The sequence below is a fragment of the Netta rufina genome, assembly GCF_964035555.1.
Source record: "Netta rufina genome assembly, chromosome: 6".
Classification (NCBI taxonomy): Eukaryota; Metazoa; Chordata; class Aves; order Anseriformes; family Anatidae; genus Netta; species Netta rufina.
The window spans coordinates 6,725,629-6,751,089 of record NC_140129.1 but is presented as its reverse complement, the minus strand read 5'-3'; the positions used below and the strand labels follow the sequence as shown (position 1 = coordinate 6,751,089).

The following is a 25,461-nucleotide window of genomic DNA, read 5'->3' as shown; positions in this document are numbered from 1 at the left end:
AAAGAGGATACTAGCACTACAGACTCGCACTGTGTAGAGTACAGTTCTGCTTAACATTAAAGAAAGAGGCTTACTGGGGAGACTGGCTAGCTGCTATTTTTCCTATAAGACCTGTGGCCATTAAATGAAATTAATGCAACCAGCTTCAAAATAGAGAAAAAGAGGTGGCTCCATTTGCACTGTATAAAAGCACACAAAGGAAACCCTTGTCAAAGTATAAAGTAAGAACTGAAAAGTGAGTGGTTTGAGGGGAAGCGTGGACAAGGAATTGAAGAGTTTTGCTGGTGATTACTGAAATTGGAAAAAGCTCAGGAAATATCTGGAGCTAAACATAGTTGGGACTGGGAGAGTGTAAGACGAAAGGATTCGTACATCCTTCTGTATTCCTTCTAAAGGCCACTCTTTCGAGTTAGAAGAAATTAATTACATAAAAGGCAGTAATTGCACTTTCTGTGGCAACAATTGCTAGAAGAGGTGGGAAGTGTGAGTGGGAGCAGAGCGGACCAGAAGAATGTGAGCCTGGTAAATGCTGATGTGTCAAGGGCTGGAGGAGTTCTCCAGAATGACAGAAGAAAAGACAATACTTTCACTGGCACTAAACATAAATCAGGTACAGATTGCAGGTGTGCTGCATATAGGGCGCCAGCTGGTGGCTTGAGGGTCAGGAGGAATTTCAAACAGAATGACTTATTCCTTGTGATACTGCCACAGGCAGAAGGGAAAGTTTGCATTATCAAAGTGACATGTACTCTTTGTAGGCACATGAGATTTGTTCTGCAACAGCTGTTCAAAAGGAAAGCAAGCCTAAGTTGTGCTAATGTGTCTTCTTGTTTAGCAATGTCAGTCCTATATTTTTTAGGAATTTAGTGTCCGTTCAGGTCAAAGGCTGTGAGGTTACACAGCACAACAAAGCTGGACGGGCTCTTGGCTCAGCCTTACCTCCAGCATCCCATCTCTCTATGCCATCACTTCAGTGGCTTGCAGAGCTGTTTCTGCTGGAGATGTAATTGCCAGTGTCACCGCCGAAGTCCTGCACAGGCATCTCAAAGAACAGATCGCCTCCAAACTGCAGCGGCTGTCTGCACAGAGCAGTTGGCAACTCAACACTTAGTTGAACTAAGGGTGTAAGGCTGTGCGTAATCTTACCAGAAGTATTTATTGCATTTTGAAAAATACGAATCAGCTTTCATTGGTGAGAATTACTGGGGACTTTGATTCCTTAAATGCACGTGGATTTGATGAATAGACCCACCTTTTGCTTGTAGCTTGTACAGCTGTGTATACATGATGGATTGGTGAGGGCTTTGAATTTCTGGCAGAAAGTCATTCACAAAAGCCATGAATCCAAATTTCAGTGCACAGTCATTTTGTTCTTAGACTTCACCAAACTTTACCCATCGCACCGAAACTGCATCATAGCTTGAAGTTTTAACACTACAAAGTATTAATATTTTAATTCAAGAGATACTATGAATGGTGCAAAATACTTACATGGCCCTTATATTTTGTATCTAGTTTCCATTTTTCCATGCAATTATTTGTACAAGTTTTGGACAGCTATCAGTATAAAAGATTATTTTCTTCCATGAAGATGGTCATTTGCACTTTTCTCACCTAGGATTTGATTATCCTTCTTAATTTGTAGGTTAAAAAAGTGCTAAAATCCTAGCAATGAGATGTTAATTCAAAGCATACCTGCATTCAATTTGTCCCCTGTAAAGTGTTACACACAAATAAGATTTGATGAGAATGGAAAGCACTGTTACAACCAACTTATTAAAATGAAACTGAATTTTTCATAGCCTTTCTAAGTCTTTTTGTGACTTATGTAGTTGCATCCTACGCAAACAAGCAAGAAATAGTTTTGGGGATGACAATTTGATGAACTGTTTCAAGACTTTAATAAAGGATGAGTCACTTTGCTGCTATTAGGAGAATTTCAACAATAAATCCTAGAGATGTGCAGAAGGAAGAAAGTATCACTTGTGTAAATTTCTGCTCTTCTAACCTTCTCTAAACATCTTCTGTGGCAATTCATCAAAAAAAAAAAAAAAAAAAAAAAAAGGAAAAAAGGAGAGGATGTGGCAGGGAGAAGCAAGCATTTTACAGATCTTTCCCCGTCCCAACCCAGAGGGCACAACAGCTTACTGCTAAGAAATCTTGAAGTGGTAACATGAGGACCTTAAGACAGAAATAGTGTTTTAAGACCAGCCTATTTAAGGGATATTGTGAAGACAGAGGGCAGGTATCTGAAGTATTTATTTTTCCATGGGAGATACCTTGAGCAGAAAGAAGCCAGATCTTTGCTGGAATAGAAGGAAATGTCATGATTTGCTTCTCTGTTTTGAATAGAGAAGGTTGTTTTTTGTTTTGTTTTTCATCCTCTTCTCCATTGGAGAAGAAATACATAAAGAAATTTGACACCAAATTTGTGGAAATGTTCTCCTCCGTGCTTCATTAAAATTGCCCTTAGAAAAAAACAGAAAAAATATCACAATTCACCACTAGGTGAGAGGAGCCAAATTAAATATCACTGGAGATGCTTGTTTTGACTCCTGAGTGTAAGACTGCTGCAGAAATAGTCTGCAGAGCGCTGTAGTAATGCAAGTGTAGTGCTTGAGCATGGTAAGAGGTTTGTTTGCAGACCTGGGAGAGTTCTCAGAATAAGATTATTTTTTCTGATCTTTTAAGAAGAACAGACAAGGTTTTCATAGCTATCACTGACAGTTCTTAGTTGAAAAGTGCTTTTGCTTGTTTGTGTGTTGTTTCTTTTTGTTTACTGGGGGGAAAGAGTGCAAAGCACTTTTTTATTTTTATTTTTTTACTTCCCCTACACATATCATAATGTTGACCTTGAAATGATAAAGCTTCTGCTCATTTTCCATTTTCTGTGGCAGTATTTTATCCAGAAATGCCTTCACACTGAGTTTAGACACTTTAAATCTGTCTTCTGCTGAGATATACAGAAGGTCCACCTGGTTAATTGCACGTGTTTTTTATGTCAGATGGATAACTTCCTTTGTGTTTCTTTTTCTTCTTTTCTTCAAAGCTTGAACATGTAGCAGTGCAGATTTCATAGTTGAGTGCCGTAGATGCTGCTTTGTGCTTTATTCCTAGTGTGATGCTCACCTGCTAATCAGAACCTGTATAGTGAGAGTGGATGTATTTCTATCCTGACTGTGGTTAGAGGAATGAAAAGGTTAATAAAATAATAATAATAGTAAAAAGTATCACCTGCTTTCTCTAGAAATTGCTTTCTGCCTTTAAGAATGCGGACTGAGATTTGGGTACATTTCCTTTCAGTAACGAGCTGCGCTTCATTAGCTAATTATTGTTTTTATTAATTTCCTAGTGCTTCTTAATCAAGAGCAAATTATCTCCTGGAAGGTTGATATCCGATTTAGGTGAGGGAACATTGCCCTGCTTTGCTTCTGGATACACTAACCCAGCAAGCTCGCCCTGCTGTGCTGGCTCTCAGTCCTGCCCCTCGCTCATCCTTGCTGATAGCAGCCAGCCCTCGAGGGGGGGACCCCAACCAAACACCTTCTGCCAGTACGTGGGAGGAAGAAACGCATCCTCCGTGCAAAGCCAAGGGTTTGTTGTTAGTTTAGCTCAAGTATTAGCCTAATGAAGGAATTATTATTAGGCCAATTGCAATGATGCTGGCACTTACAGTCCAAATTATCCAATTAGAACAGCTCATTGCCGGTAATGACACGGATACACACAAACTTTGCAGTGTTACAGTCCTTCTCCAGTGCTCCTGAAGTGTAACGGGAAGCGTCATTGCATGCTGTCAGCATCATGAGTTCTTCATGTGGGGTATGCCGATGACATTGGGGGTTTCTTCCTCCTTTTAGCCAGGAAGAGGGTGAAGTGAATGGCTTGTGCCTCCGCACCCTGAATTTTGTTTGGGGATCATTTTTATGTGTTTACAGAGATACTTGCTCTGTTTATTTGTTTTGTCTTCAGTGGCTCATAATTGTGTATTAGTCAGCTTTGATATATAGAGATTGTTTTACATATGTTGGATACTTTGTCACTCTCTTTTTATCCCTAAACCCAGTTTTACCCATATTCTGAAGCTGCATTCCTTTAGCAAGCAGTAGTTGAGCACTGGCAAGTTGTTTATAGCCCTGGGACTCTGGTGTCATCCTGTGCTTGCACTTTCAAGGCCTCTGCTATGATCTTGTGCTTGTACTTTTGGGGCCCTCTATTATAGTGCTGTTTTCCTTCAGCAGCCTCTAGGCTGTGATTTACTGATAACTTCAGTAATACTTAAGCATGAGGTAGTGACAGATACATCCTTGCTCTGCAGTTATTAATATTTCACTCAGTGATGCACTAGAAGACACACATAAATACAGATGTGTGCTCTTGTAACCAGGCGGTGCTCTCATAACCACTTGCCACCAATATCTACTATTTACAGCCACGTCACTGGTATGCTATCAAAGTTATGTTACAACACATTTCATTTAGACGGTTGAAAAGGAAAGCATAAGCTCAATTACATTAGATGCAGTCTTTGTGTCTAATATTTTTTCTTTAATCTTGTATTTCTCTTAGAGGAATCTGAATGAATGCTATTAACAGTTGTCTTAAGGGTAACTTAAATTTGGTCGGTACCAGTTACCTGTGGCTGTGAGATGTGTCAAATTTGCAAAGACCTGTTCTCCTCTGTTTTCATTGCTCAAATTTATATGTTCTTTGAAGAAGCTTGTCATGGTCTTGGGATAATTTCTGGCAAGGACCGCATCCTGCTGATGAGAAGCAATTTGTGCACAGAGGCTTTGAATGGCTCAGTGATCCAATGCAAAACCAGTATGAGAAAGTTATTGTGTTTTAGCTCTGACAAGGAGAATTAAAATAAAGAGCTCACTTTGAGGGAATTCATGTATCTACTTCAGCCCATCACTGTTATTAGGGTATCCTTCAAGGATTAGAGGAACTATCTTTTAAAGGAGCTGGCTGTAAATACGACTTCCTCATTTTCAGGCATTGTGCACATGTAAAGACTGGAGAGATTTAAGATGTGGTAGGCTCACTTCAGTCTCAGTGGCAATCTTTCCTAAAATGTCACCGACCATTTTGACCAAAGAGGCTGAAAGCAGAAAATAGAATCTCAACATTTCTGCTTGCAATTTTTAATGTACTTTTAGAAAGGGTATTGTGTAAGGAAGGAGAAAGAATCAGAACAGCAGCATGAGCCTACAAGAGACAGAGAGCTTCAGTGCTGGACACAGGGGGAATCATTTTGTCCAAGGTACAAAGGTGGTTAATAGCAGGAGCCACTGATAGGCAGTGGGGTTCACTGGAGTGAAGAATTCTTGGGTGAAGTTTCAACTCAGAACTGCCAAGTAAGTTATTCATGTATAGGCAGCAGAAGGATCTTCAAAATGAGCAAGACAGCTTTAAAGGCTGAGCCATCAACACCTTTACGTTGCATGGAGCCATCCGTTTTGTAGCCTTATCGTCACTGCCTAGAAAGCGATTTTAAAGGGAAATCCAATATTTCCTTTTCAGAGGCAGAGGTGACCTTTCTCTAAGGGGAGTTCTGTGCGAGGAAGCCATGGCTCCTGTGAAATGATTTTTAGAACATGAATGGTGTTCAAAGGCGAGAGATTTCCAAAAGCTTAAAGCTTTACAGATGGAGTTTAAATGGGATGTTGTAGAGCTCCTGTTTTTTTACATGTGGGGAGCTGTAAATGGCCAGAGAACAGAGAAGTCCTCAACATTTAGCACGTTTTGTACCAGTGTCTACCTGAAAATATCAGGAGGCAGCGCCTTGCTGAATCAATATTTGGGCTGCAGCAGGACTGTCAAGCCTGAAGATATTAATATATGCTCAGAAAGATTAGCGTGGATACTTATATTACCCTGCTGGAGCAAAAAGGAGGTGCTGGGTAGTGGTGTGGGGCTAGAAAGTGAGACGTGCTGTGTGAAGCAACGCGTGTGGTGCAGGATGTCACTCCAGCTGTCACGCAGAAGTACAGACGAGCTGTTGTGTCCGAGGGCAGCCCCACGCTCAGAGCAGCCTGCATGTTGAGCCCTTTCTCTACAGCACTGCCCTTTTCCCTAGCAGTGCTAGGTGTAACCATTTCTTAACAGGACTTAAAACTTTACTTACGTCGTTGGTTTTTGATTAGAGTCCTAAATAGTGCAGAAGTGGGTGTATAGGTCAAGTGGTCCTTAAAAAATGAAGTGACGTGCACTTACCTTCTCTTTAATTTTGGTGACTGAAGAAGCTCCCTTAAGCATTGCTGAAAATCACCATGCAGAATTTAAAGGCTGCTCTCCCTGAGCTCAGCAGGAGTTTCACTATTGACTTCAGGAGAAGCAGAACTGGGCCTAGAGTCATTAAAATAAATACTTTTAAATTATGGACTAGCATATGCAATCACTTTCCAGATGTACAAACGTGCGTCAGCTTTATGTTCTTTTCATTATCTTGTAACATTAATTTGATAGGCAAGATGCTAATTCTGTGGTTTTATGATGCTTTCTTTGGTCTTAGCCTTAATATTTATGAGGTATTCTGGTGATTTTTGCTGAAACTAACAAAAAATATCCTAAAGCTTGCAATAAGAGCAGGCTGTTCTTATAGACATGGTTCCTAACGATCATGGTGAAATATTCAGCGTGCAGCACTCAGCAATTCTGCACGTTTCTAACAATGTTTTTGCACAATGGCAACACTGGGGCCATTTAGTCAACTTTGGAAAACACAGCTATCTCAGAAACAAAAGCAACAAAAGTTGTACTTTAGAGTCCAGAGCCTGTTATTTGTCAAAGTCTCGGAGCCCTGTTCTAGCGTGAGCCAGAATGCTATCTGAATCTTGCAGGAGGGAGCACTGTAAGGGAGCAGAAGACACACAGGCACCAGAATGATGTCAAATTAAGCATGAGACTTACTATGCTGGAAAGGCATTAATCATGTCCTAATGAAGTGTGCGTTTGGTTCTTGCTGATAATTTCCAAAGGAAAAGCGTTAAAAAGAGTAGAGAGCAAGGATAAAATGATTATTTTTTTCCTTCTATTGCTCCATGGTTTATCTTTTACAGTTACCTAACCAAGAGCAATAAGTAAGATCTTCATGAAAGATAACTAGCTTTCATGTATATTGAATGTGCAAGGGCACAAAATATCGATTGTTCGGATTTTCCTCATGGTTTTGAAAACAGTTACATTTTCATTTGGTTTTGGTTTTCATTTTAAGCTCGTTTAATTTATTTTCTCCCGTGAACTTACATAGGGAAATCTAACTGAATTCGAGAAAGATGCTTTGTAGGTGAGTATGAATTAGTCTCAAAGCCTAAATATATTTCATGTTTAAATAATTTCAGTTTTATTCACTTTATTTCTATTCTCTGCATTAAAGTCTAGCATTTCCTTTCAGTAAAAGAATAGATGTATTACAAATGTAGAAAGGCCAATGTGAATTTTCAGTTGTATAGTAATACGTATAAATAATATTTAAAATATATTATGTTTGTAGGATCTGAATGAAAGAGCTAGTTCAACAGTTCTTTTCTGCACACTCCACAACAAACAGGACCACTGCGTATTGCCTCAGTGTGCTGAGAAGCAAGTTACATCTATGCAAATTTGCATTACATCAGGTGCATTTAAAGTTAATAAAAATACACCAATCAGAAAGAATATAAAATGTTATTTATAATTTATAATTTATAAAAAACCTGTTCCCTCAGTAACATCTAGGTTATGCTAGCATCAGAACATCAGTAGTGAAGGACAAGTTAATCCACTCTTACTCAAAAATCTGGACTGACAGAATAACTAAGGTTGGTAACTTCCTTGGGGCTTGCTATTTAGTGCTACTTGAGTGCTTTAATTATATGGCTGTTAGAAAGAACCATTCCTGCCATTTCTACCCCCTTTTCCTCTGTAATCTTCTCTTCCTCTTCCCTGGCAGAAGCAGCAATATTGTGGACTCCAAGGACTTGTTATTTTAAAATCCTACATATATCTATATTAGCATGTTTTAGATTTCCTCTACTATTAAAAGACTGTCAGGAGGATATGGCTGCAATTTGTGGCAGAAGTAGATGAGGAAAGGGATTATTCACAATATGAATGTTCATTGTCATATGGAAGACTCAATATTTGACTGTATAAAATGTGATTCTGTTGTAAATTTGTGGAGCTCCTAATTTTTAAGACAGGGTTTAAATTTTGCAGCCTAAGGGGGAGGTACATACAGCCATAGGCAGAGACAATTAGAACTAGCATCTAACTTGCAGCAAACTGAGTTATTCATAAGCCAGCAATAGACCAATGGGATTTATTAAAGGCCTCTGAAAAACCAAGTGGCAACTGTGGTTCATACATCTATAGAGTGAGAGAATGAGGTATCTCTCTGCATAGGAAGATAGAAACCATGAAAACATAGGTTAGAAGGAATTGATTGTTCACCAACTGATCACCAGCACAGGATCATGAGAAAACATGCCTTTTTGGTTTGGTTTGGTTTTTCTGGCAAGGAGGTCTTCCTAGCAATTATTAAGAAGTGTCTTCATCTGCTTTGTAACTCCCCTCCAAATAGCTGTAGGCTGCTGTTAAAATTCCCCTTTGTTCCTCTTCTGTTTCAGGAACATATTATAGCAATTAATTTTATGCTGGTAGAATGAAAACAAATGAATTGTCTTTTAATTTCTTCCTTAGTCTTCTTATTGCAGTGGTTGAATTACCCGTTTCATCGCGGAACCTTGAGGTTTCTCCTTTCTGTTGAAATAACTCGCCTTGTTTAACTTCTGCGAGGGAAGGCTTGTGGCACTAGTAGCGTAAGCTCTTGTGTTTTAGTAGTTTGTGAGAGCTCTAACTGTTCCTGTAATCTTTCCAAGAGGAGGTATTCTTCTTTTTACCAATATGAGAGATGGTCATGAAGAGTATGTAGAATTACAGACAGCAACACAAGTAAAGAGATGCTAATCTGTCCTGCTGTGTAAAGTGAAGGTGTCTCCACTTGCAGAACAGCAAAATGTGCCCACACAAACCACCACCAAAGGCAGAATGAAGACTGGTCTATTTTACAGCTTGAAAAGCAGTTTCTTGTGTTTTAAATGCAGGTTTCATTCCCCAGTTGAGTGTTTACAGGTGTTAGAAGAGCTTTGATCTATTCAGGTATTATTTGTTATTGATTAAACTCAACCGTTTTTGCAAAAGGATACTAATCTGGTTTGGTGTGACAAGTGCTAATCTAATGAGTATATTGTCACTCTTTGTCATACCATAATTCATATAAAGAAATAATAAGTCATCTCTGTTAGCAGGGAGTATTTGGAGAGCAGTCATGTACTACATAGAGAAAGGGGAATATGTGCAGCTTCTAGAATAATCACAAGGAGCTAAGAAATGCCCTTATTTAATCCTTGCATTGACCTGCAATCAGATTATTATTTTTTTTAGTCAATACAAGCTTAAAAATTATTAACAATTAAAAATGTTGCATAATGTATACACATTTAAAAGGAAAAATATTTCATTTATTTTAAATAAATCCAAATGCCACTTTTGTGCCCCTTCTATGGCATGCTGAGTAACCAATGTTATGGGGAAAGTTGTTTGAAGGGGAGGAGGGAGCTAACAATAGGATAAATGCTAAAGAGTTGATTCAATGGCTGCTGGCCATGAGGTCATTTTTCCTGATTTTATATAAAATAAAAAGACAATAAGGAAGCAAAATTTGATGTCATGGCTGTTAAATTCTGCAATTTATACTTCCATTGATCAGAAAATGAATTTATGGTCTACATATTTTCAGCCTCGTAAAAGTCCACATAATTTAATTGTTAATCTAAGGTCAAAAGCAAATTAACATAATCATATCTGAACTGCACTGTCCTGAAATCCCCTGACTCCTGCTATTAGAAAAATTGTTCCCATGGGTTCTTGGCCCTATTAAAGTTGTTCCTAGCCTGGTGAGCTAAGCTTCGCAGGGGCAGGTTGTCAAAGCCTCTCTGAATAAGCAGTCACTAGCTGATGGTTTTTGGTGTGGGCAGAATGTCTGCTTTTTGTGGGGGATATTGAGGCTACTGAGAGACCATATATCAGTCCTGATGAATGGTATGATTTCCCCTTCTTTGGAGTCAGTTCTGATAATGTAGAATTACAGGTTTCAGGTGTTTTATTTGAGGCTGGTTTGGTTTTCTATTTCCTCATCTTATCACTTGTTATCATAGTGTTCAGCTACATTGTATTTCACTTTTCAGCCTTAACATGCTTTCACTGTCCTGAGCATATTTTTTTTTAAATTAATGTCTTCTCTATGTTGTAAAAACCTATTACTTTTGAAGTGCTGCTGCAAGTGCTTAAATCTTCAGTTAAAAAAAAAAAAAAAAAAGAGAGAGAGAAAAAAAAAAAATAAAACACTTTGCAGGGTGTCAGAAGGCTTGTAATAAGAAGTGCACTTAATGCATTAATGTGTCTTGCTTTAGACAGGCTTCCAGGCTTTGATCCGCAGAGGTCTTCAGGCACTTGACTCCTGCAGTAGGATCTCTGTTTGTTGTTCCTTTTATAATGCAGGAAAGAATTAGGGAACTTGGTACAAGCTTTTTGAAGGGTGGAATACTGAAAAAAAACCTGCCTTGTGATAGATTGGAAAATGGAGACATGGGTGAAGTAAACAGAAGTGGTGTCCCTTTGGACAACCAAACTCAGGGTTTCTGCAGTTTTATGTGGGTATCTTCCACAGCACATCTGCAGACACCCAAGCTGGATTCCTCTGCAGGCTCACCTGGGCTTGCACCTCATGTGGTGTTCTCATGCACCTCAGTTTCATCCATGCAGAAGTGTACAGGGTTTTGCACTTCACGTGGTGTTCCCATGTTTGGTTTCATGGTCTCATACATAGGAGCCCGTGAAGTCTTCCTTTTCCTCTGGACTCAGCTGGACATGATTAAATGGCTGTGCATCAACTCCCGGCTGGGTTTGGTAGAAGGAGGTGGAAAAATTCTGCTCCGGGCACAGTTTTGCAGTTAGACTTGTTACAGGAATCCAGCTCGTGCCCACGTGCAAGCAAGCCCTGTTGCAGGATCCCAAGGCAAGACCAGGAGGCAGGCTCAGACTTTTGGTGAGTTGGTACCAAAATGAGTGCTCTTGCTGTGCCGTGCATCATGATAGAGATGAAGGCATTTAGTCCTTTTGGAGAGATCTAATTTAATTATTCATTGTGAACTGTTGAACTCTGTACTTGCGAGGACTTGCACATGTTGAGCTGGTTCATAAGCAGAGGACAGTGTATGAGGGAATCACGTTTAAATACTGTATGACTGCCTGCTAATTATTTGCTTACTGATCCGCGGAAGCAAACAAAAATAACAGGAATTAAACTAATCGTTGAAGTTCACATTAGTGAATAGTCCTGCCTTATGGAAAGACAAACATTTTAAGAAAAAGATGCTTTTTAAGAATAAGGCATGCTTTTTTTACTTGTTCCCATTTACTTTGAACAATTTTTGACTGGGGGCCTCGTGGTGCTCAGAATGCGTGGACTAGTGACATTTACGGATAACTGGGTAATATCTTATTTTCATTTGCATAATACAAGCAAAACCTGACAGAATACAAACACAGTGCACTGCTTGTTATCACTAGCATGGCTAAGGTCAGTAAGGAAATACAGGTGATGATAATTTAGCAGATGGCTTTATAAAAACAAATGGAAAATAACTATAGTATTCAAAAATAGAGACACAGTTTTGTACTTAGGTAACCTTTTATATACAGGAAATAATATTTCTGGAAACTGCCTAATCAGGCCTCAAACCAGCTTGTGCCAGGCACATATTCTGGTGTTCTGGCTGCTGTAACCAAGAAAAGTTCCACTTATATGTACGTATTTGTCCAATAAAGGCCTCAGATCTCCTCTAGTTATAATTCTTACAGATTGTTAAAGCTATTCATACAAAAGACAGAGGTATTAGCTGTAATAATAATAATAATAAAAAAAAAAAAAAAAAAAAAGAAATAGTGTTGTATAACTAGTTCCTATTATGCTAAGAACAATTATGCTCATCACCCTTCTGAACTGGAAAAGGGGGCATTTATTTGACAGGGCATGTGACAGAAGGGAAACTCAGAACAAATAGTTCCAGAAGAGACAAGCAGACAGTCCAACACAAAGGCTGTGCAAATGAAACTCCTGCCAGACTCATCTGTCTTACACATTGAATCCTGCTCGTTACAATCAAGCAGAATAATTTAATTGCTTAAAAATGGTAAACGGTTCTTCTGTACCACAACTTGTATATGCTGAACAAATAATGACTTGATTAGGCTGATGAGAGGCTCAGAGCTGTAAAATGATACTTACCTGCCAGTGTTGGTGCAAAAGGAGAACTGCTTGTGTCCACAATACTCCACATAGGAAAAAATGCACCTTTGGCATCCAACATTGTGTAAAGATTCCTTTAATACAATTCTCCCTATTCACTATTCTAATTGTTACATGCTTGCTACCAGTGGGAATTTTATTGTCAGATTCATTGGAAGAAAGATGTAGGGCTAAAAATATTTAGTGAATGCAAACTGAAAAAGGCATTGCTTGGAGTGAGACCCTACTGACAGCCTGAATGAAGTCCAGTTAGCTTTAGTGCTCCTAATACCAAGACGTCCTGATCACTTTCATTAGTAAGAGTAAAGGGGTCAAAATCTGATTCTGGGTGAACAGTGTCTAGCTCTACTGAGGCTGGTCTATGTTAATCACAGAAACTACAGTAAAATTATCTAGGTTATCTCTGTACCAGATAACCTCTCTTTAGCATCTCCATGTATTTTGGTTATTCATTTGAAATGTAAATTTGAAATATATTGAATGGATCACTTTTGTTAGGTTGGAAAATCAATCTCAGTACGAATGCTTACTAGAAAATAACTATCATTATAAATGTTAATCATTCCTGGGGTTGTTTTTATGTGTATTCGAATATTTCTTACAGAGACTCAAGGAACTGAAGCAGAGGGAGTTTGCTCGAAATGTAGCATCGAAGTCGAGAAAAGATGAAAGGAAACAGGAAAAAGCCCTTCAACGTTTGCACAAGTTAGCTGAGCTAAGGAAAGAGACAACGTGGTAAGTACATGGCTGCTGAAACACAAAGAATACCTTAAAATAATCCTTCACCTATTTGCTGATGCTCTGGGACACAAATCTGTTGGAATCCCTCAGCTGGAGCCCAGCACACTCATTTTTATGGCATTTCAGAAGCAGTATGTGTACAGTAATTTGATTCACACTATGTGAAAAAATGAATGTTTAACATTGCTTTTCCAGTGGAGCTAGAATGACATGTATTTTTAGTTTCAAAAAAAGATGTTTCATATATTTTTCATAAAACCAGGCACATTGGTTGAAAGCTTAGTGAACTAGGTCATGCATTTGAAGGCTGACACTACTCCATTGATGAGGTGAGGAATACAGTGTTGTTCTAGGATATAACAGATCTCTGTGATTTAGTTTTCAAACTGCTTGCCTGGGAAAGCATCCAGAAATCTATTCTTAAATCTCAATAACTGGATTATTTTTTATATTGAAAGGTAAGTGCTTCTTTTCCTCAGCTCAATGGAATGTTTACTTCTCACTGCAAAAGCGACTCCTTGCTAATCATACATTTTGCTACTGAATCTAGACATGCTATTGAAATTAAGATTGCTGGCTGTGACTCTATTCTTACTTAAATATGACACATTTATGATACTGAAAATATATGTTCCAACTTGACCTTTCACCATGGAATCTCGGGGGGAAAAAACAAATGCTGAAATGCAAATGTTTTCTTTTCACCCAGGCTTCATCTCAGCAGATGAACTAACAGAGAAGTCGAATCATATGACTTGTAGTTCTTGTTCAGTGATAGTCTCTTCCTCTATTTGTTTGTATGGTGGGCAGCACGCTAACAGAGTTCACGGAGTCTAAGCAGGTGGACATGACATGAAAGTTCTGAAGATCTCTTTGACATGAGCAGTGTCTCATCTAATTTATTTTATTTTATTAATTTTTTATGGTAGGTCACATAGAAACTCTTTTTCTTTCATCAGTATTTTAAATTTTCAAATTAATACTTGAGGACCACCATTTTTTTTGTTCTCAGCTTTAGATATTGTTCCCCTTAAGCATACTCAAAATATGAATTTGGCATATTAAAGAAGAAAAAGGAAAAAGAAACTCATTGCTCCCCCTTTTCCATGTTAGTGAAGCACAGATTTTGTGGGGCTTCTTCTTTGTTATTGTTTTCAATGTCGTCTTAAGGAGAATTTCTTCTCAGTGTCGTCTGAAGGAGAATTTCTCTGAGCTTTCTTTATTAATAATTGCTGTATGCTACTATTTTGTGTCCTTAGAGGTACGATATAAACAGACACACAGAATTTGTTTTAACTAGATTTTTCTAGGTTGATTCTGTACAAGAGTATCTAAAGAGGGCCTACAAGAAAGCAGGAGAGGGACTCTTTGTCAGGGAATGTAGTGATAGGACAAGGACTAATGGTTTTAAACTAAAAGATTTAGATTAGATATTAGGAAGAAATCCTTTATTATGAGAGTAGTGAGGCACTGGAACAGGCTGCCCAGAGAAGCTGTGGATGCCCCATCCCTGGAAGTGCTCAAGGCCAGGCTGGATGGGGGTTTGTGAGGAGCCTGAGCTGGTGGGAGGTGTTTTTGCCCCTGGTGGGGGGGTTGGAAGTAGATGGTCTTTAAGGTCCCTTCCAAACCAAATCACTATGAAGAAATGACCATTTTATTTTGTTAGAGAAAGTTTTTTTTTTTTTTTTTTTTGTGTGTGTGTGTGTATATGTATATATGTTGCTCTGCACTGTAAAACAGAACAATTTGTTTAAAAGAAAAAAATAAATATATAAAAATATTGTAATGTAGGTCCATTTCTCCTTGTGTTGAACAGTTCTTGTGGATCCCAGAAAACTGGCAGCTTAAGCAGTTTTTGCTCTTCTCTTTGCTTCCTATTAAGTCAAATAGAACAGATGGGAAGAGGACATGAGATGAAGAACAGAAGTAGACAGTGATAAATTTTTTCTCAAGAGGGATGAATCACTTATTGCACCACTGTCAGCTGAAACACTTTCCCTGATATTATTTTTCCATGAAAGAAATTGCTGAGATTGCGACAGGTCTGTGAACACAAATAGGAAAGAAACTGCTGGGTGATTGCCTGTGGGTGGAGAAGCAGTCACTAGGATCATGACTAAGAGGGAAGTGATCTATGAGGTGCTCTCTGTTTTAATATATTTTGAAGCACAAAGGAATTTAAAAGCTCTGCTATTTGTAGTAATAGTATTGTAACTGTGATGTCCTACTGGGAGGAGAAGCAAGATTTCTAGGGAAATATACAGTCTTTTATTAGGCCAGCCAGTACATCTAGGAAAAGTGAGCTACTTATAAGAACAGTAGCCCTTTGATAACTTCACATGAAGGAACTGTGGACACAATATTTACTCTGATTTCTTATACAAATCTTATTATAAAATACAATATTTTTTTTTTTTTGTATTTTTTTTTCCCACATTCTAAATCTATATGTCCATAGATTCTTCCTCTTTGGTTAAAAATCTTTCAGATACCAATGTAACACCATGTTTATGTCTGCGTTTCTCTGAATGGTGCTTACTCTGAGTTTTGTTTATCTTCCTAGTGCTCCTGGAAGTGGCCCCATGTTCAAATCCACTACAGTGACTGTGCGAGATAATTCCAATGATATCCCACAAAATGCTGCCATAGATTCTGCCAACAAACAGGATTTCAGCTGTACATTAATAAATGATGTGCAAAACTGCAAAGATGCTACTTCAGTTATTTCTTCCACTCCTGAAAATGCATGCAGTAATAAATCTGACACCAACAAATTTGGAGATCAAGTTCAAGGAGCTCAAGGACAACGAGTTGGGTTCTCTTTTGCTTTTCCTAAGAAAGCAGCAGTCAAACTGGAGTCTTCAGCTGCCGTTTTCTATGAATATAATGATGAAACATCCACAGAACATGGATTTAGCAGAAGAAGTAGATTTGTTCCAGGAGTCTGTAATCTTCAGTCTCCATCAGCAGCAGAAATAGTCCTGTGCCCTGAGGAGAAAAATAGCTGTTTCCACCCAGTGGTGGAAAAATGCACTGACACAGCAGAAGCTCCTGAAACTCAGGATTCAAAAGAGCTGGCTAGTGAAGAAAGTAGAGAGCTAGAGAGTCCTGTATTAATTCCTGCTGTTTCCCATTCAAAGCAACTAGTGTCTTCTGACATGGATGGCTGCAATACTGATGGAAATACAGCAGATGTACCAAGTCAAACACTGTCCACAGTTGTGGACGGTACTCATAACCTACCCATGGGCTGCAGCAGTTGTGAACTGCCGGGAAATGGGACCGTCGCTCAGCCTGTGGTGGAGGATTGTCTATCCCTTCAGAACATTGTAGAGGAAAATGGTAAAGATGGGAACAGTGATTCAGTCACAGTTGAAACTGAAGTAAAGAATCTGGAGGCAGATCCATTAGCTCCATCACATTCTGAAGATGGTAGTAGAGCTCCCCAAAGCAAACTAGACACACGCAAACGATCTTGTGAACCATTTGTTCCTGTTCTTAGCAAACATGGAACAAATATTCTTCAGTGGCCATCAGAAATGTTAATTTACACAAGTACAGAACCGTCAATTTCTTACAGCTGTAATCCTTTATATTTTGACTTCAAGTTGTCAAAAGCGAGTGACAACCAAGAAAAGCCCAAGCATCAGCCAAGCTTACCTCATTTACAACTCACAACTGAATCCAACCATAGCTCAATTTCAGATTTTACAAATAAACCTACTTCAGAGTGTGGTGATCATGAAACGGAAGTACATAAAAATGTGTGTGACTACACAATACCCCTTATAAGTGATGTTTCCCACATCAGAAATTGTGATCTTGCAAAATTTCAGAATAAAGTGTCCTTGGGTGAGTCATTCAGGATTAGAAAAATAGATAAGTATCACATTTCAAGAAACCACTTAAGACAAAACACTGTGATAGATGAGAAATATAACAAAGTTCGGATCAAAGAAAGTCATGAAAAATGGCTTCACAAAAGTAGAAAACGAAAAAGGAGAAGAAAATTATGTCATTGTCATCATCATCATCCTTCCGGGGAAGCAACATTTGTAGAAATGGAGATTTCCTCAGTGACTGAAAAGGAAATTAGTCATAGAGATGAAAATAAATATCCGCACCTCCAAAATAACCCAGAGAAATGTAGATATGATGCAGGGAATATCTGGTTAGCTATGGATGAGGTACAGCAGTCACATCAAAAAGCTGGCCTTGACAATGGTCATAAAAGAAGCATGTCTACATCAGATCACATACATGGGGACAGGGGCTCATGTGACATTTGGAATGCAAAAACTAGGGAGCAACACAGTTGTTGTAGACTACTGCACAGGAAGAGAAAAGCAAGCTCTCGGAGACAATTAATTCATCTGTCTCAAACTTCTAGGAGGCACAACTGCATGTGCTCTAAAATGTGCTGTAGTTGGAAAGTCAGGAGATCAATCTGTAGCCCAGAGCATAAATGTTTAGGTCCCTGCAGTGAGGAAAAGAGTGTGAGTCAAAATCACTCCATAAAGAGAGGTTACAACTTTCTATCAGATGAGCCAGAAAAATCCCACAGGAAGCGGAGACAGCATACCTATTCCTGTTCTTCAGATGAAAGCTCATACAGACAGACATTTTTAGAAGAAGAATATGTAAGGCAAACGAGCACTTCAGATATGCATCACAAAGAAAAATGTAAACACAGGAGGAGGAAAACTAGAATAAATCATGTATGCATTGACAGGAATACAAGAAGCGAGACCTCCAGGCCTTCTAAAGAAAACTCTGCAAATTCTGCATTAAATGTTTTGGGAGAATTCTTGACTCGAGACAACATGGAGGAAACTAATGTGGATCCCAAAGCTGATCATGCAAAAGGTACAGATGAAACAATGCAACTGGAGGAAAACAAGTCAGTCCTACAAATGGATAGTTCACATTTGTTGGAAAAAGACAAGCTGACAGATTGCGTGGCACTGGAGAGCACTCCAGGTGCATCTGCAGAAGTTGTCACACATGCTACTGCTTCTGCTGCTGAGTGTGGTGCCCCTGCATCTGCAAATGCACAGGACATTCTGGAGGACGAAAAGAAAAATGAAAATGTAAACAGTCATGAAAATCGTTATAAAGCTCCACCCCCCACTAGACCTTTGGAACAAGCTCCTCCTAAATCATACATTTGCCATTATGAATTGGCGGAGTCTCTGCCACGTGAGAAGATAAATGAGGTGAGCAATGAATGGGTACAGTGTAATTCTGGCATGTTTGACAGCCCACCACCTTTGCCATTCAAAGAAGCACATATAAACAGTCACACCTTTTTAACTACCGAGCAGTTAATAGCCCCCTTCACCCTGCCTGACCAGACGTTGATATTCCCTCCAGATAACCATGAAAAATTCAAAGACCTCCCATCCGAGGCATATCAGCAGCTCGTGCAGCAAAACATGCTGGCCAACAAGGTGAAGTTTACCTTTCCTCCCCCAGCCATCCAGCCCCCCAGCTCTCCATTGCAGCCCCTCCCGCTGCAGCCACCGCTGTGTTCTACCTCCGTTACCACCATCCATCACACTGTCCTGCAGCAGCACGCGGCCGCCGCCGCCGCCGCCAGTACGTTTAAGGTCCTCCAGCCCCACCAGCAGTTCCTCTCACAGGTCCCGGCTCTGTCCAGAGCGCCTTTACCTCATCTGCCCGTAGGACCTCGGCTTTGTCCAGGAGGCCACGCGGCTTTTGTCGCTCCACCACATTTGCCACTGGTGCCGCCCTCGGTCCTGCACCCGACCCAGCTGGCGTTCTCACCGCTGCCGCACGCCGTGTTCCCCTCCCTGCTGTCCCCGCATCCGGCTGTCCTTCCACTGCAGCCCCTCTTCTAGGACAGGTTCTCGGGGGGAAAGGAGCCTTCAGATAAACAGACTTGTGGTTCCTGTCAAGCCCTCAGCTTTGCAGAATGGTTCTGTGAAATAAACTGGTCGAAATTCCTCTTTCGTTGGAAAGCATTTACTGTAAGTATAAAGATGCAAACATCCATGTAAAGTTCAGACCCATACTATAAAGCACTGAATAGTCTGATACTAATATGAACTATATATATATAAGTGAAGCTCATGTCTTAGAATATGTATAATGTATATAATATATTTATAGTTCTATAACTTCTGTTGTAAAGTATTCACTTTGTTTTTTTTTATCCTTGTGTATTTGCACCTATTTAATGTTTAGACAAAGCTGATGCACTATGTTTTGTACTATGTTCTCTGAAACTGTAAATCTAGTGACAAACTATCTCTTGCAATAAATTTTTGTTAACTACTTAAGTATATCAAAAATCTTTCATTATAAGCCTCCTGGATGTCATTGCTCCATGTTCTGCATTTGAATAACATCCTCTACCCCTGCTGTGCTGGGATAATCAGGTTTCCTATACTTCAGTGATTTATTACGGAGGCTCAGAGGCTAATACCTTGAGGGCAGCTGTCTAACTGAGCAAGAGAGAAAGGGTAACAGATCTGTTTGTGTTAGCAGTTTGATGTCACTGTGACAAATTTTGCCTTCTTGTAGTATGTGCACAAACTGCTGACTGTTTGAGCTAATCCCTTTTCTACTAAACCACAAAAAGACTATGTAACAAAAATAACATCAGTGGTAGAAGAAAAAAAAGAGAATAGATCAACAGCGGTTTGCCTTACAGGGGGATATTCCTTATGGTGAAAATGTACAGCGTAGGGGGGCCTTATTTCCATCAAGCTTTCAGCAGATTTCCATTTTTCATGTCTACTTTTTGCACGTCCACACAAGCACATGCTTAGAGGCAGCCCTGCCTGTTTTTCTCTGTGAAACCCACGTTTAGACTTGGTTTGACTGTGTTCAAATGCAGTGGTAATCTTTGTGGTAGGCAGCATAACTTCATTGCACAGGAAGCCTGCTCTCTGTCCCCCGTTAGATAGGGAGCACCTTAAGGTGGGTCTCTGATCAGTAGAGTCAGCCTGATACGTCCAGGCTTTCTCTGATTACACACATCTTATGTTTACCTCAGTGGGGGACAGCTCTGTCAGAGTGAAGCTCCTTGCTGCTTGTGCAACATGTGAAAACTAGGAAGAATGTATGAGCATGCAGGGGAGGTCAAGAGGAACTTCCCATGGGGAACTTGGAGTCCCACCCGGGTGTGATTCAGATTCTTACCTCATTTCACTCCCCTATTACCTGCAGCATTTTGGTATTAGAAATAGATAAATCACATAGTCTAGAAATAGTAATACCATACTGCCATTATTTCTAACTGTATTTCAGAGACTTCTCCCTACCTCTGCAACCTTTTTATTGCTGTTGAACCTCACCCGACTTCAGCCAGTGAAATCTTCTCATTTGCTTTAATACAAGATATATCAGGCCCACACCTGTGATGGCCTAAAGTAAAACCAGAAGTGAAGCAAAGCCAGCTCTGTGAGTTAAAATGAAGTCTAGCCACGTGAGTGAAACTAAGAATTTGCACCATGACCTTTAGTGCTAGAAGTAGATCCTCCATAATAAAAGGTAGGGGCTAGTTTTCAAATTAATTACTTCTTTTCACTTTTTTTATATATGATAATAGAATTATATACAGTTGAACTGAAGGAATAGTAATTTTGGAAGATTATTAATATACATTGCATATTAATAGTTACATACATTATCCATTTGAAAAGTAATATTATATCCTGAAAGATATGTAGCTGGTTATTATTTTCTGTACCTATAGCATTAGAACTTACCTATATCAATATTGCAAGTCTTAGTATAATATTGTGTTAAAACTGTAGCAAACAACATCTTTTCAACTGTGTTGGATACTCAATGGATGTGAGCTTTCCTTGTCATGTCATTACAAAGGGCTAAACTACATTATAAAAAGTTGATGAGAAAGAGTAGATGAATGATTTGGTCATGGGCTGCTTCTCATAACCCCTGCCTGAGACTGGCACGGAGCAGGACGTTGTTGAGCATCTGTCCGTATAATGGCATAAAAAGGGTATATTTTCTCTAGCTTATAATTTCGAGTGAATGCCCATTTCTATTTATCTGGTACCTGTAAAACGCGTTTTTTTTTTTACTGTGACTTTATCCTGCTTCTTTATTTCAAGAGTATGCCTGCTCAATCTGTATGCCTCCACTACCTCCTGTAGCAGGCAGGTGTCCCACGCCTGTGTGTAAGCCATGTTGCTCAAGCACTGGAACCTATATTTGAAACCTGAAGGTGTGTGCTTGCCACTCAGCCTCCTACCTTAGCTGACTTGCGCTGGCTTTTGTATTTCTGCACTCCTCGGCAGGAGTCAGCATACATGTTCCTTCCCCTGGACCCAATGTCTTGTCAAAGAAAATGGTCTAATACTATACACTCGAAAAAAAGAAATAATAGGACAATTGTGGTTATACATGATCCATATCCACACATTTTTATCTAGCAGGAGACTGACAAATTTCAAATTTTCAGCTGTAATGTTCATTGAAAAAATCCCATCTATTACTTAAGTATTTTTATTTTTTAAATATGTTCAAACAACTTTGGATTTTACATTTTTTTTTCTACAATTTAAATTAAATTAATTCTATTTTAAGTTGTTAAACAATTTTACAACATTGCACAATTATTTATCTACTGTAATTGCTTTTCAATAGTGTATAAACTACTGAGAATAAAAGACTAATAATCATCAAATGTAGTAATTTTCTAACATGGTATTGCCTTTAGTGCTAGAACTGTTTGTATATGTGACTTCATATGTAAGAGTAAAAACAATATAAAAATAAATCACAAGATAAGTTTAAAATTGACCACGCTAAATTAAATGACATAATAAAATATTCTTTTGAGTTTCTGTTTTCTTATTAAGTATATAAATTTTAGTAAGTTATATAAAGGTAGTTCTTTTTCAGACTTTATCTGGTATTTTAGATTGAATGTGTATTTTTATTCTATGACTTGACAGTCTAATTTGTAAGTAAACATTATTTCAAATGCTAAATAATTGAAATTTATCATTCTAAATAAATTCCTCCAAACTTGCTTTATTAATTTACTTTGGAATTTTCCAATTTTCACAAATCTAGAAGTTCTTTTGTGTCTATGTTCCTGACCAGTTTGCCAGTTTATAGAATTACTGGATTGTGTTCCTAATGTAAACAGTAAAAGTGATACTATTCCTTTAATCCATCTGAATCGCAGGAATTAAATCTTCAGACTGCAATGATGACCCTAAATTAGGTTATAGATTTTGTTAAGTGATTTCGCAGAACAGCTCTGCAGAGAAATGATTGAGAAGTTAATCTGTTCCGCTGAGATGAGAAGTGTATCTTTGTCCTTGGAAAGTTGCAGTCTGCCCAGACTATGACCTTCTTGGAGCCATACCATTTTTCAGGTAACATGAGCCATAGACTAATGTCCTATAGGATCTTTCAGGCATTAAGAATCATCAGCGTCTCTTATTGTTATGGGCAATCTGGAGTAATCAGACACTTTTGTCTTGTGTGTAAGTACACAGAATGTTTCTAATGATGCCAATACCTATGAAGAGCAAAAGAATCAAATTGTTCAGTTGGTTTCATTTTCAAACTAGAAAATATGCAGGCTTTTAACTGCTTGGGAGAAAGAAAAAAGGTTTAAGATTCTACAGAAGTGAGTGATGAGTATTCATGTACATAGAACCGCTGATGATAAACGTTAGTAAAAGAAATACCTTTTCCACAATGTTATTGAGTAAGAATGATTGCTTTTATCATTTGTTGTAATCAAACAATAATGATATCATTATGAAGCAATTTGTTGTCTTTACTTGCAATGTTAACTTATCGGTCCATGAACATTTTACACTCAAGAAAACTAATTTAGACGTGGTCTTCAGACTGCTTTAAACATCCATTTGTCTTTAATATGTGCTGTATGGGATAATATGCTCCTTATACAATATATAGTTTACAACGTGGCTATAATTTTTCTCTTGAGTTTATTTTCCATAATGTGCATTTTTCTCAAAATGTGTTTCAAATTATAATAATGTTTAGTTGATACCCTGCATTTAAAATTCAGTTTTTAAGTATATTTGTTATAAATTCATAATTGGTGTAAATCGATGTACAGCTCCTGGCTTCAGTGGAATTTCATTGATTTGTGCCAACTAAAAATTGCCATTGTTGCAATGTTAAATATTTTGTTAACTTTCTTGGATGAAGGCAATACATTGTGACCAGACGAATGTATTTTTAAGACAGTTATTTGTCTGTAACCAAGGTGGCAAATTTTAATCTATTGGGTATTTTAACATGGTGCTCATAGTTTACACGTTTAAACTCCATACGTTCATTTTCTGATTTCTATTACTGTACATTGCCTAAAGACTTGATGTACCCAGCAGTGTACATATTTATGCAATATGCTGGCCTACTGTAAAATTCTATAAAAATATGTTAACTCTTTTTCTTCAAAAGAAGGGCATTTTTACTGTGCAGAAATCATTTGATATTTTTAAATTTACATGGCTTACTAAGATGTACGTGATTTTGTAGATTGCTTTGTTTTAATGTTTACAGTAGTTATGATCTTGTATATTGCTTTATGTTCTTCCGTCTCTTTACTTCAGGAACTCTATAAAGTTTTATCTTTTTCTGTTTGTCTCTGAGTAAGATTCTCAGTGTTTCTTGGAATGTGTATATTTATGAATAAGAACTAAACTTTCTTCTTTTTTTGTTTACTATTTATTTTTTTGCAAAAGTTAGTATACCAACTGTGAGAATTATATGACTCCCTATTTTTGCTTCAAACTTCTTCTTCTTTTTTGTTTTTATTTTTATTATTATTTTTTTTATTTTATTTTATGGATTTTATATACATCCAGAAGAATTTCTACCCTCCTGAGCCTGAATTTTGCCCTGTTGGTGAAATTCTGAAACCAATGAAGTCTAAGGAAGCTTTGCCATTAATATTACTCAGGATTTATTTTGATCTGGGATGTTCGGTCTCTTTATTTATTAAAATGCTCCAATACTTATTGCTTTCAGTTGAATAATAATTTCATAAGGTATTACAAAAAGCACAACTCAGTAATAGAATAAGAATTTTTAATTTATTTTAAGTTATTCATTTACCTTCTTTGTTGTAAGGATGTTTTTTGTAATTAATGGCCATAAAGTTATCTTTAAAATTTCTGTTATATGTCATCGATGTTTTGAAACACATATATACGCACCTTCTATTCTGATACCAAAGAAGAAAACACAGTTAATGAAAACTCTGGGTTTTCTACCTGTACAGGCTCCTTTAGAAGGTTTTCATAAGCAGGAGTACAATACTGAGGTAAAATAATGTATCAGTGGTCTTTATTTTTGCTGGGATAAGATCAAACGTGCAAATCCATGTAGAAAAAAACTATAAGTAAGTTTCAAATGTGAATCCACAATGGGTATGATATTATGTATGTGAATTAAAGAAGGTTACTGTTAAATCAGCAGTGGTGTTTCTGTTTGCTATGAATGAGATTTCTAAGATTGTTTTGGATACAACTCAAAAGAAACAGCAAACAGGAAAGTACTTTTGTAAATGGATTTTTTTCATGAATTGTAGATAGTACCTGTGTACCTTCCTCATGGATGAGAAACAGCACGTAAGTATTGCACACTCCAAACCAAGCATTTTCTAAAGAAATGTCTTGTATTTCCAGGGCAGTCATGTGTCATACACTTCATAGTCATATTGTAGTCAAGCAGAAACCTATTTAAATTAGAGTATTTGCATTACTGTGAACATAGAAAAAGTGAAGGCCAATTCAGGTCCAAAACTACTTGAAATGCAGTTCAGGATAATGACCTGGGTAATTTCACCCCAAACCTTCTTGTATGTATTGAAACAAAGAGGGGACAATCACCGTAAGACACGAAAGGATGAAAGCTGCATCTGCAGTGCCTAAATAATACTTTTTGCTTGTGAAATAGTAATTAGAAATAGAAGTTTACTTGAATTTTAGAGGTGATACATATATGTACACGTACAAGCGTGCATGTGTGTTGTGGCATGAACTTACCAGGTTACTGGTTCAGTATTTTTCTTTTCTGGATGCAATTTTGCACCTGTAATTAAGTAATGGTAAGAGTGACTTGTTTGAAATGTGCATAGGAGAAGAGAAGCAACTATTGAAGCGGGGGAACAGTGACAGAAAGCAATAATAAGAAAAAAGGGGTTATAATAAACATATTTTTCTCTCTAGGTTATAGGAAAGTTTTTTCAAGCTATTTTATATGATTTTTTTACTTCTTAGCTGTATTTTGTGTCTTCCCCCCCCCCCCCTTAAATTAGCAGTGCTGATTTCCTTAGTATGCCTTTTGGTAGTTGGTCTGTCAATCCATCACTGTCA

At 38.1% G+C, this 25,461-nt stretch overlaps 1 protein-coding gene across 1 annotated transcript in view; it reads left to right on the top strand.

Moving 5' to 3' along the window:
• The window catches only part of ZNF804A (zinc finger protein 804A), a gene marked incomplete at its 3' end in the record, with an annotated part of 145,403 nt that extends 126,446 nt beyond the window's left edge, over positions 1–18,957 (top strand). Inside the window, exons 3-4 of the mRNA XM_084288831.1 lie at positions 12,960–13,090; positions 15,660–18,957. Of these exons, the coding sequence (XP_084144957.1) occupies positions 12,960–13,090; positions 15,660–18,957 (3,429 nt within the window). The remainder of the gene's footprint in view (positions 1–12,959; positions 13,091–15,659) is intronic.
• Positions 18,958–25,461: the final 6,504 nt, after the last annotated feature.